Here is a 12,082-nt window from a genome sequence, read left to right as displayed (position 1 = left end):
ATAATAATTTTTCATTCATTCCAAATAAAAGAATGCCAATTGTCTCTTTCTTTATGTATGGTGTTCACATCATATTGCCAGGGTCTTCCAAGAAGAACATGAGATACATCCATATCAACCATATCACATAGAACATTGCTCGATAATACTTACCTAAAAAAAGTGGTAACCAACCTTATTTGGTGATCCTGATCTTCACTCCTTTCTTGAGCAAATCTAAAAGTATATGGATTCAGGTGATCATATGTCTCAAGATTTAAGTGTTTAACCATGTTTTCAGAAACTAAATTCTCACAAATACAATAATCAATTACCAACTTGCATACCTTTCCATTCACAGTGCATTTGCTTTTGAATATCCTCTTTCGTTGTGTCTCTCTAAGTTACATGGTTGAGCATAGAAGGCGTTTGACAACACATACTATTTCTTCTCCCTCTTCTTTATATAGTTCAGGTTCACCTTTACTCTTATAGTTGTCCACTTCTTCATTACTTTCATCATGACGAGTGGTGTTGATAAACTTCCTTCTTGGACAGTTGCTTGATATGTGTCCCTCATCGCGGAACTTGTAACACTTGATCATATTAAATGGTTGCTTATCATTATTTTTGCTAAAAGATGGTGCTTTTTCATCTTTCTTTGCTTTAGATGGAATAAACTTGTCCTCCTCTTGGTGTAGAGATCTTTTTGATATACTTTTTGGGTGAGAATAAGACGTAGATTTATAAGACTTCTTGGTCTTTATATATCTCTCATCTTTCAAGTCAATAGTTTGAGCTTGGTCTATTGACCAAATTTGTTGTATGCCAAGACGTTCATGGATAGAATCATTGAGACCATTGATATACCGTGTGACTTATTTGTCTTTATTTTCAGAAAGATTGCACCTTACTTGTAATATGAAAAACTCCTCTGTATAATTAGAAACAGATTTATTACCTTGAACATAGTTATGGAACTGTAGGTACAAGAGTTATTCATAATACGCAGGCAATAACCTAGCCTTTAGAAGTGCTTTCATTTATGGCCAATATCTTAAACGATTTTCACCCCTCAAATAAAGCTCTTCTTGATGACGATTCCACCAAGATGCAACACCTATTTTCAATTTATATGCCACCAATGGTACCCGACGATCTGGAGGGATGTCATAATCTCAAAGAATGCACTACAATATTTTATGCCTTAGGCCACATTAAATCTAGATAACACTTATAAAATGTTTCCTAAAATAGTTTTGCCACAATAAAATGTTGCTTAAGTTTTAACTTTAAGCCACAATAATTTTGACAACGCTTACAAAGCGTGCTCTTTAATGCTATAGGCTACACTTTATAAGTGTTGCCATATCACTATATAATTGACAATGCCTTTTACATATATGGTTACACTTTTAACATGTGCCTATTTTTATTATTTTAAAACAACAATTATAAGTGTTGTCTTATAATTTTTATAAAATTTAAATAAAAATATGATATTCCCTCCAATATTTTTAACACTAAAATATTATATTCTCTCCAGTATATTTTATTCTCTCTAATTTCTAACTACCCAAAAAAGAGATCATGAAACATCCGTGTAGGGTTTATTCTCAATTTTAATTTAATGTCGCACAACTCTAGTGTTTATTCTCATCCGTTTATTGTATGGAATTGGAGAATCTTAAGGTTGCACAAGTTTAGGGTTTATTCTCATCTGTCTTTTGTGTGAAATTGAAGCATCTGTGTATTTCTTGTTTTCTTAAATAGAAATTAAAATTTTTTTCAACATTGAAGGAATTGAATGAATTGAAGCTTCGTATACTTTTCATCCCTTTGGTCTTGAAGGAATTGAAGCATAACAACATTTCATCCAGGGAACTGAAGAGAAATTTCTTATTTTCTTATTTCTTGAAAGTGAAGAGATGATACTCTTCATTATTCTTTCTCTGCTTTTATATGGATCTTCACAGGTAAAGTTTTCATCCCTTTCTCAATTCTTTTTATTTGCCTTCCATTCTTCATAATTTTGATTCCCTATTTCTATTTTCTCCTTATAATTAGTGATTCATATTTTTAAATAAAATAGTACTAAGTGGTTTAATTCTACATTGTTACTATAAGATACTTAGGTAGTATTGTCGTGGTGTGCTAGTGTGTTGAAGATGGGAAACAATAATGGAAAAAAAAGAGGTACAATTGTAGTGTTATTTATCTTAAAGTGGGTAGGTACAATTGAGAGTGCTAGTAAATATTAAGATTGAAGCATACGGTTGTTAAGATTGAAGCATGCCATTAAGATTTTCCCAGAAATTAGTGTGGAATTGGGTTTTTATCAAAAATTAGATTGGAGTTTTTTCTCTGTATGTGCAAAATTGACTTTTGATTCTTGACTCAAGTAAAGTATTTTTAAAAGTAGGTTTTAAATGGAAATACGAATAGTGAAGAAGTTATGTTGAAAATAATGAAGAGAAAAATGGCAACAAGAACAAATAATATGAAAATGGGAGGTGACAATGAAATTTGTTTTCCTTAAGAAGTTGTCTTGTGTGTCTATATTATATACACATGTATAAAAAGTTTTGATTTGAGATCATTGCTTGTTTATGATATTTGAACAAATTTTGAAGTTCAATTTGAATTTTTGATTTAACAATCCCAAATTTACCTAAAAAGTAGGATCTCAATTTGTATCTGTATTAGTATTTGTTCATTGTTTAGAATATTTTTTTATATGTTAGCATTATCCATTAGATTGTCATGTTGTCATATTGAACTCCATCTTCCAAAGATTATGGATTTTTGCAACAAATCAATGGAATATTAGTGGTGAGTTATGCAGTGGAGCAACCATTGATTCAACTTCCATCTTGGATTTTAAACTCGCCATCAAATGTAACTGTTCTGCTAACAACCGAACTCTTTGTCATATCACTGGCTTGTAAGTCACTTTTTTCCCCTACACAATGTTCGATATCTGTTAAATATAGGCAAAAAATAGTTTTGATCTCGTGTAGTATTTACAATGTATTTGTCTGATAAAATGGATTCAAATGAAGCCCTTCCATTTCCTAGCTCAACTTCTGTTCAATCGCACTCCTATTCTTACCCTATGCATTTTGTCATCCCTTAGTTTTTTTTTACTGCGTTGTTCACTTTAATGATATTTGTCTTAAGAGATAAATTAAAACTTTAGAGGTCATAGATGCTCTTCTAATATATACTATATAACTGGATAGAGATTTGTTAAGTGCTTCTTAGATTTTCTTTATACATTTATGTAGTCCTTGATGCACAAACACTTAATTACTAATTACTAGTATTGACCATGTCAGATTTGTTTTCTTGATATTACTTCTTCTTCTTATTGTTCTATGCAGTTGGATATAGTTTGGGGTATTTACTTAATGTGTAACTTTGATTTCTCTTTCCAACCATTCTTTATGGAGATTTTATGCCATGGACGTTGGGGGTGGAATTCCTGATGAATTATGGGGTCTTACCTTCCTCGATGATCTGTACTTGCTTTCTCTAACTATAGTTTCATCCTATACTTTTGTGTTTTATCTCTCAGCTACTGATATTTTAGTTATAAATTGCAGAAATTTAGCCCAAAGTTCTTGACAGACATACTGTCCCCATCCATTAGTAATCTGACTAGGATGAAATGGCTGTAAGTCTAATCTATTTCAGTTATTTATGCACAATCGTGATAGCTTGGTATCAAAATGTCTGGAATAATTTAGATATTTGGTGTATAAAGATTCTTTGGGACCAATGATTTATCAGAGGAGATTCCACAGGAACTTGGATTGTTGACTGAGTTACAATCATTGTATGTTCTTATAATTATGTCTGTTGGACCTTTGGTTTCATGAGATATCATGTATCAATTTTATATGAAAAGCATCAATCTTTGTCGTTTCCTCTTCATTTGTTTGTCATTTTCCCGTGTTACAGAAGTTTTGGCACAAACAACTTCTCTAGGCCTCTGTCTCCAGAGCTTGGAGACTTAACAAAACTGACACAAATGTGAGTTATGATGCATTGATTTACATCTTACAAAACCACTACCACATCATTTTAATTGTTTGATTTTTACAGTTTGCATGAGAAATTTGTTATCTGTTTATGAACATGATACAAAATCTATATGGTGCTATGTTTTTTTAATTTATACATCAAATGCAAGGCCCTAAAAATTATATTAGTAGAGTAGGAGGTTGTTAATGTCTCCACGATCTAATGCAATCTATGTTATGCTTGGTTTATTTTCATGCTAGCAAAGGAGTATAGTTAATTAATCCCTTCTCTAGTTTTCTGTATAAAGTAATCATTCCTTATTTGAAAAGTATGATAAACTAGGTTAGGTTTTAAATATTTGTCACATGAATTTCACAAACAATGCAAAATACAACAAGGTCAAGACATATAACTCTCATTTTACGCACATTAGTATCTATCTTCCTTGTCCCCTTTTCATTTCGTTTCTCCTTCCATTCTACATACTTGAAGCTTTAAAATTCTAATTTGAACTTGTAACATACAGAAATAGAAAGTAAAGAAAAATAGTACTCTATCTGTTTTATTTATGTTGGCCCTTATACCAAAAATAGAGTTTTATTACTTACTTCCCGTGCTATTTATAGTATTAAATAACTACATAACTTTAGAATTACCAAGCATCATTAATAAGGTTATTTTAGTAAAATACACCTCTAATTTCCTACAGATTATGTGAAAGGAAGGCACTTTCCAGGGAGGTGGCTTATGATGTTGAAAGCCTGGCTCATTAAAAAGTATTCCAGGTCAATAGGGGCAAGTAAAAACAATGATATACATAATATATTCCCACAAAGTAGGGTCTGGGAGGGTAGAGTGTACACATTCCTTACCTCTACCCTATATGTAAGGTAGAGAGGTTGTTTCTGGTAGACCCTCGTCTCAAGACAAAAACAGTCTAGAAAAAGACTTAATTGAAGTAGAAGAGATAATAGGTAGTTTAAAAAACACCAGATAGTAGTAGAGTAATACTACAATTGAACTGCACGAAACAACATATAGCATAACTTGAAATATTTAGCACACATCTAGACAAGTAGATGCCAAACAATACAACATATACAAATACATGAGAATTTCCAACAAATATAGGAAATATAAGTTATTTTTGAGGTTGATAAGTTAATTTTTCTCTTGGATAGGCCTTTCTTTGATTGTTGAAATTTCATATGTTCATATGGTTTTTGCAAAGTATGAAACTTTTTTCTTATAACGTAATATGTCACTTCTTTATTGCTTATATTTCTTTATTTTTAATTATTCTGTCATTTTTTTTCATCTTTTTTTAAATAAAAAACTATTTTGTTGCGTAGTTATGTCACTAGTGTTGGTGTTAGTGCTCCAATACCATTGACGTTTGCAAAATTGCGGAACATGGATATGGTGTAAGAGCTTTCTGTCACATGCTCCTTCTCTTGCTTCTTAATTTTTACTTGGACAAATTTATGTTGTAAATCTCACTGGAAACTTAACTATCCGTGCTTTCAGGTGGGCTTCAGATAATGATTTTATAGAGAGGATTCTAGATTTCATTCATAGTTGGTCAAGTGTTACTGCACTGTGAGACAACAGCTATTTGAACTATGTCCAGTTTATTATTCTCTAATTCCTTCAAGAAATATTGTCTTACTTTTTTCCTACAACATTGGTATAATGCCTTTACTGTATCTATTCTCTAGTGTAGTCTGTCTCAGATTTATCTATTGTCATAGGAGGTTCGAAGAAAATGCATTTTTCTATTATCTCTAATTGTCTTACTAAGGTAAGCTCCGATTAACCCACAAGCAGATGCCAAACAATACAACATATATAAATACATGAGAGAATCTATCAAATATAGAAAAATAGAAGTTATTTTTGAGGTAACAACTGCCAGCTTTAGGAAGAAACATATTCACCAGAAATATACTCTCTCCGACCCAATTCATGTGACATTGGTTTAAGAAAGAAAAACTTTTGAAACTTTTGATCTAAACAAGTCATAAATGTTTGTATTACTATATATCACATTTCATTAGGGGTAAAGTGGAAAGTGCAAGAGTAAATTGTTTCTGAATGTGGAAAAAGTGTCATTCATGTTGGACAAACCAAAAAGGAAAGTATGTCACATAAATGGGGCTAGAGGGAGTATATGTCAATTAGCATTTCCTACTACTTTCTTTGTTACTATTTCAAAATTATTCATGAAGACTTTATTAGTTTCAAGCCTATTTCAGTTGGATACTCTCTTGCTTTCCTAGACTTAGAAATTGTATTTGTCTTCTTACTTCTTTTTCTTTGTGTGGCAAGTGGTCCGTTCCCTTGCACCAATGCTGGATGCGACATTAAGACCTAATTTCCTCACTCTCCTTCCATGCATTTTTAGATCTGTTCATCATTTGCATATTGTTGTGAGATTAGCTGCATATAAATGTATTACAGCTATGGCCATTTCAATGACATTGGATGTGATGGGTTCGGTTATTGATAATGTGGTGCCTATGTTAGGTGACATTATATCTATTCATTCTAAACAAGGAGCTGGCATTCTTTTCAGCTTTCTTGTCCAAGGACTTGGTATCGAGCTGGTTCCATATGCTCCCCTCTTAGTAGTTCCCCTTCTGAGGTGTATGAGTGATTCAGATTATTCTGTCAGATAGAGTCTGACATATAGTTTTGAAATCTTCATGCCTCTACTTCCATTAGCATATGGTGTTTCTCCTCCTGTTGGTCTTAGTGAGCACCTATCAAGATGTCAAGAAGATGTTAAATTTTTGGAGCAGCTAATTGACAACTCACGTATTGATGATTACAAACTCTCAACTAAACTAAAGGTGACATTAAGAAGGTAACTCCAGATCCACTGATTATCTCTCAAGTGTCGGCAATGTGATATTATGATGCTTACATCCCTGTGCAGATCCTATTTAAAAAAACTAATATCTCGGTTTCTTACTGCTGACAGCTGAGACCTGAATTACCATCGGGATAGAGCTAATTGGATATTGTGTTGCGAGCTTACCAGGACACTTAATACATGCACTTCTAAGTGAGCAGCTGCTACATTTTTAGTCCAGAACATAAAGTCCGCACTTTGACATGTAATGAAGAAATAACAGTACAAAAACATATGAAGAAAATTTAAGAGATAACTCTCAAATATCTGTGTACTACAATTACTTTGTGATAATTCATTAATCAACTATTTAGCAACTATTCTACCGTATTAACTAGACACCTCTTTATTACCAACATCACTTATTATCTATCCTCATTAATACACAACCCCTCATTTGACAAATAATCGATAATATAAACTTAGTTATCAATATCACTAGTCTTCACCTATGCTAAACCCAACATCATCATTAGCCACACATCAACCATCGATAGCTACCATATTTCAACTAAGAAAGACTCATTAACTAATATATTTGATTCCTATCCTTCAAGTGCTATAGTCTCCTAAAAGAAAACTAACTACCACATAGTTTAACCTTTAATTAAGAAGAACAATCATAAGATCATATTTCATCTGAAATCACATATGTTGCCGGTATAATAATCATGAATATACCAAATCTGTACAACCATCACCAGTTTTTAATTAATAAAGTTGTAAGCAACATACCACATCTTTCTCTATCTCATACCATAAAGATGTGTATAAAAGCAGATATATGTATACTCATAAACTATAATTGCATACTTTATAATAATAAACACTTCTCGGATATCCAATCATCATCATAACACAACCCTTAGCTTAATAATATATTTGAAATAATTCCAAGATCATAATCACTGCCTTAGGCACATATACATATACAGATATCATATCAATAATTATATTTATAAGCCATAACATATATATAATCATCTCACATATAAGAGACATCTCATATCTCATAGGCATAATATCAATAAGCATATCAACTCTATTAGAAATCTTACATCTATAGGTCATACATCATGACCAAGAGGAAAATCATCTCCATAAGCCCAATAATCACAACTAAGAGAAAAATGCATCTCTATAGGCTAAATATCATAACTAAGAGAAATATGGATCTCTATGGGCCAAATATCATAATTAAGAGGGAAAATGTACCTCTATGGACCAAATATCATAATTAAGATGAAAATGCATCTCTATGAGCCAAATATCACAATTAAGAGAAAATAACATCTCTAAAGGCCCAATATCACATCTAAGGAAAATTAATATCTCTATAGTCCATTAAACACAATTTGGTAAAAATCATCACAATTTATCAATTCACCAAGTAAATCTCATACATAAGGCTCATTAGTCTCAACTAGGCCTACTATCTACAACTAAGCCTATAAGGGATAACACAAGTCTTGTCCTAAGTAGGTCGGATGATCCTACTTCTAATCCTCAACTTCCATAATTAAGAACACTATGACACAAACTAGGATAAGGTATCTAGTTCATCTTATAGATGTCAATTAAGCCAAATTCAAGCCTAAGATAGCAACTTTGACAAGAAATAAGGGTGCTCAAGTCAACTCTACCCAAATTACAATTTCAAGACTATCACACTAGTCCAAATAAGTCAAATATACAAATCATGCTTCAAATGCTAAAATACATCCCAAACATAGGCTTACATCATAACCATGCTACAATAATTCTAAACTTGAGAGGAAAAGCAATAGGAATCAAAAGGGTTATAAACATGTAATTTTACGGGTCCAAAGCCCTTATCTAATCTCCAAAAATCAAATATCAAAGCCAATTTATCCTACTCATAATCAAGAATAACATCCATATTCACACGTAACATATATCACATATCATCTATGAAAAAAAATAGATAGAAGCCTACCTCAAGGCCAAGCTGCAAAACCTCACTTCATGCACCACACACCCATCTTCACTTTACAATTCCCAAAATGTCATCACACTATCAAAATCATAATCTACTCATCAATACAAGTTTAATGATATCCATATTTCACTATTGTGCTTTGAGTCCAAAAATGACACCAAAAAACCCCAAGTGGGTCCCACGTACGGAAATCGCATTTTCGAGGTCAATCCAATGGTCATACATCAACATGGAATATTAACCCTTAATTAATGGGTGCAAACAAACCAAATTTGGGGATAAGACCTAAGCTAAATTAGGATCTTGGGTCAAGAACTAAGAAATTCACCAATAAAGTGATGATATCTTACCTTAATTCGGGTAAAATCATAATAATAGATGTTTACCAAGCTCCCTAGACACCCACAAGACTTAATTTTGAGTTATCATACCCATTTAGGGTTCTAGGATCTCAAAGATGTAGGGAAAATCCCCAAATTCATGACCTTGGGGTCTATTTATAGACCCCGTGGCAGCTAAGTTAAAAACTTATTTTTGACCTTCGAAACTCATTTAGAACCCAAATAACATGATATAATAGTGATATTTGAGTGTAAATCACATTGAAAATCTATTGGAATCATAAAAAATTTCATTTAAGAATGTTTTGGCAAAAAAGTGGGCCCCACTTCTGTAGTTCTATTTTTAATAAAATCCACTCAATAGCCTAATATAAGCTCGGAAGCCTTAGGAACTGAACCAAGGGTCTCCCTAGCCTAAAATAGATGTTTCAAATGCGATGGAGAAGTTAATTTTTCAATTCAAGTTGTTTCACTGAAGTTTTTGCTCGGTGGGCATTTGAAACTAGCGAAGACTTCTAAACAGAGATTTGGTTCTAAAAGTCAAACGAACTTCTCGGTGACCGAATCGTCGGTCCCAGTGAGTCATAAATGTCTTGGGGAAGATATTGAGAAGATCAAATGGAGAAAATAAGCATAAATATGAAAAATGACCTGAAGGGTCATTACATTGACAGACACACTAGAAAAAGGTGAAAGAAAATGGTACCTTTAGACTATACTATTTTACTCCAAAAGGATATGTTACTTAACCTGATATCTTGTGACTAATATGACATTGTAATACAGGTGCGGTGCTGTTGAATTTCATCCATTGGTAGCCTGTGAAGAAAATGCTTCTCAAACAGAACCCAAACGCATATTCCAATCTTTTCATGGTATATTTTTAAACTATGGGGTGGTAAGTTAAGATTTTAATGCTATAACTGAGTGAACGATCTGAGGAATACCTTTAATCTAGGTGTCATTTTTTCCTGCAAAATCAGCTTTCTATATAAAATTGAATAACTTAGCCCCCATGCTTTAATCTAGTAGTAAAAGCTCAACACATGATGTGTTGGGTAGGTGCGTATCACAGGTTTGAATCTATAATAAACAAAATCCTAGTGTTAAAAAAGAATGGTAGAGGGTTGGGCTCATTATCAATTGAGTTTCAAACCTTATCGCACTAGCCTTTGGTAATTTCTAAGTTATCAGAAAACTATTTTAAGAAGATGGGATAATCTTGTTTTGCTGTTTTTTGTTTAGGATGCATATATAAGTGGTCCTACTCACTCCAATGATGTTGAGGAAAGACCTATCATAAAATCCAAAACTGGAACTGCCAGATATAAAGGACTTGCAATGACTAAAATTAATCAGAACTTTCCTTACTTAATGTAAGTTCTTTTCTCAGTGTTCAGTAGACTATTGAGAATAAAGCAATGTTTCTCAAAACCTCCCAAAATATTGCCTCACTCATGTCAAAGACTCTAAAAATGTATTAATTTTAGAGAGTCCAACACACACTTATCGACATTTTTGGAGGATCCAACGAACATAGGACTTGAGTTTACACTTTTCATTTATTATTGTGTAACCTTTTCTCTTCATTTTTGATTTTTTCTAGGGAGAAATTAAGTGAATTCCTCCTTCACAGAGTCAATTATCTAGAAATTATGAGTGTTTTAAATTAGGTTCAATGATAATGCTCAAACTATACCTTTCTTACGAGAATGTAAGCGATCGTTGTCAATATATAGCCCAACTAGGTTGGGGTAGAATCCTACATGGAATATGGTGTGAATTTGAGTTATCTGCAGGTTAATCAACTGATAGTTATCAGTTTTATGTGAATGGGTTTTTTTGGAAAGGTAACAAATAATTACTTATCAATTCAGTGTTTGAAATCAATATGATAAGAAAAACTAGAGTTATGTTCACATGGGTGTTGGGATTTGACAGACGCTAGTAACGGTTCGAGATTCTTGTGGTAGGTAGGAACTGTAGACTATCCATGTTGAAGTTATGTCTAAATGTTTCTCAACCTATTTAGACATTTAACCACCTAATTCTCTCAAACTTAGGAAATTTATATTTTATAACAGGATGTTATCTCAAGTTAATTAATCTTGTTACATCATTAATTATTAAATGAAAGTTTAATGCTTCTAAGTCCCTGTTAATAATTCACTTCTTACTAGGGTTGATTTTTTATCTCAAGCAAATCACCAGTAAGCAAGGCCTATTGTTTGTAACCAATAGTTAGAGTATAAAATAATGGAATTAATAAGAAGTTTCTACCACCGTTAGAATCTTGAACACTTAGTTACGTTACAAACCCAAATCCATAGATCCCACAACTCGGGTTAAGGAATTTAGCTACTCATAATAAAATAATCAAGAAAATAAGTTGAATTCATAGTTTGATATATGAACTTACAGCAAGATGAATAGCAACAAGTGTTTCTCAGATTTGATTCACAGTAGAAAATCCCAAAACAATTGTAATAATCTCTCAAAAAATAATTATAAAGTTTAAGTCAGAAAACTCGAGAGAAGAGATTCTCAAAACGTCAGTTCCCCTTTTTCTATATCATTAGAAAGCACTAACTTATGCTTTAAATACTTCAGCCTAATTATGGAAACAAAATCATAGATCACAGTATTTCTTGGACAGGCGACGATGTGTGAGACGGCTTATCAGGAGTCTGATGACTTATCAAGAATGTCGTCAGCTCCTCTTCATTTTTGAAAATCCCTACCTTAGATTGACGATAAGACGTGATGTCTTATCAGATATGTGATGACTTATTAGAATTGTCGTTGCTTCTTCACTTTAAATCCCATTCCCTACCTAAACCTAATGATGAGCCTGAAGACTTA

General features: G+C 32.5%; 1 protein-coding gene across 8 annotated transcripts; it reads left to right on the top strand.

The window, feature by feature from the left end:
• The first annotated feature begins 1,499 nt into the window (after window positions 1-1,499).
• On the top strand, window positions 1,500-7,253 carry LOC107878022 (probable LRR receptor-like serine/threonine-protein kinase At1g56130). Of its 8 annotated transcripts, XM_016724884.2 has the most exons (9): window positions 1,500-1,671; window positions 1,780-1,955; window positions 3,585-3,655; window positions 3,746-3,817; window positions 3,943-4,014; window positions 5,358-5,429; window positions 5,533-5,604; window positions 6,581-6,871; window positions 6,989-7,253. In XM_016724884.2, the coding sequence occupies exons 2-8, from the start codon at window positions 1,908-1,910 to the stop codon at window positions 6,681-6,683; spliced, it is 510 nt and encodes a 169-aa protein (XP_016580370.1). In that variant the 5' UTR covers window positions 1,500-1,671; window positions 1,780-1,907; the 3' UTR covers window positions 6,684-6,871; window positions 6,989-7,253. The 8 variants fall into 8 exon arrangements, 7 of the variants coding, with proteins under 7 accessions (XP_016580370.1, XP_047249636.1, XP_047249637.1 ...); XM_047393681.1 differs by having other exon boundaries at window positions 1,501-1,955; window positions 6,532-6,871; XM_016724883.2 differs by having other exon boundaries at window positions 1,503-1,955.
• The last annotated feature ends 4,829 nt before the right edge of the window (window positions 7,254-12,082 follow it).

Source organism: Capsicum annuum, chromosome 7 (assembly GCF_002878395.1).
Source record: "Capsicum annuum cultivar UCD-10X-F1 chromosome 7, UCD10Xv1.1, whole genome shotgun sequence".
NCBI classification, from domain to species: Eukaryota; Viridiplantae; Streptophyta; class Magnoliopsida; order Solanales; family Solanaceae; genus Capsicum; species Capsicum annuum.
This window is presented reverse-complemented; position numbering and strand designations above follow the sequence as displayed.

Coding starts and splice junctions, on each gene's coding strand:
- LOC107878022 (XM_016724884.2), top strand. CDS start 1,908: ATGATACTCTTCATTATTCTTTCTCTGCTTTTATATGGATCTTCACAG. Junction 3,656..3,745: donor CTGACTAGGATGAAATGGCT/GTAAGTCTAATC, acceptor TGGTGTATAAAG/ATTCTTTGGGACCAATGATT. Junction 4,015..5,357: donor TTAACAAAACTGACACAAAT/GTGAGTTATGAT, acceptor TTTGTTGCGTAG/TTATGTCACTAGTGTTGGTG.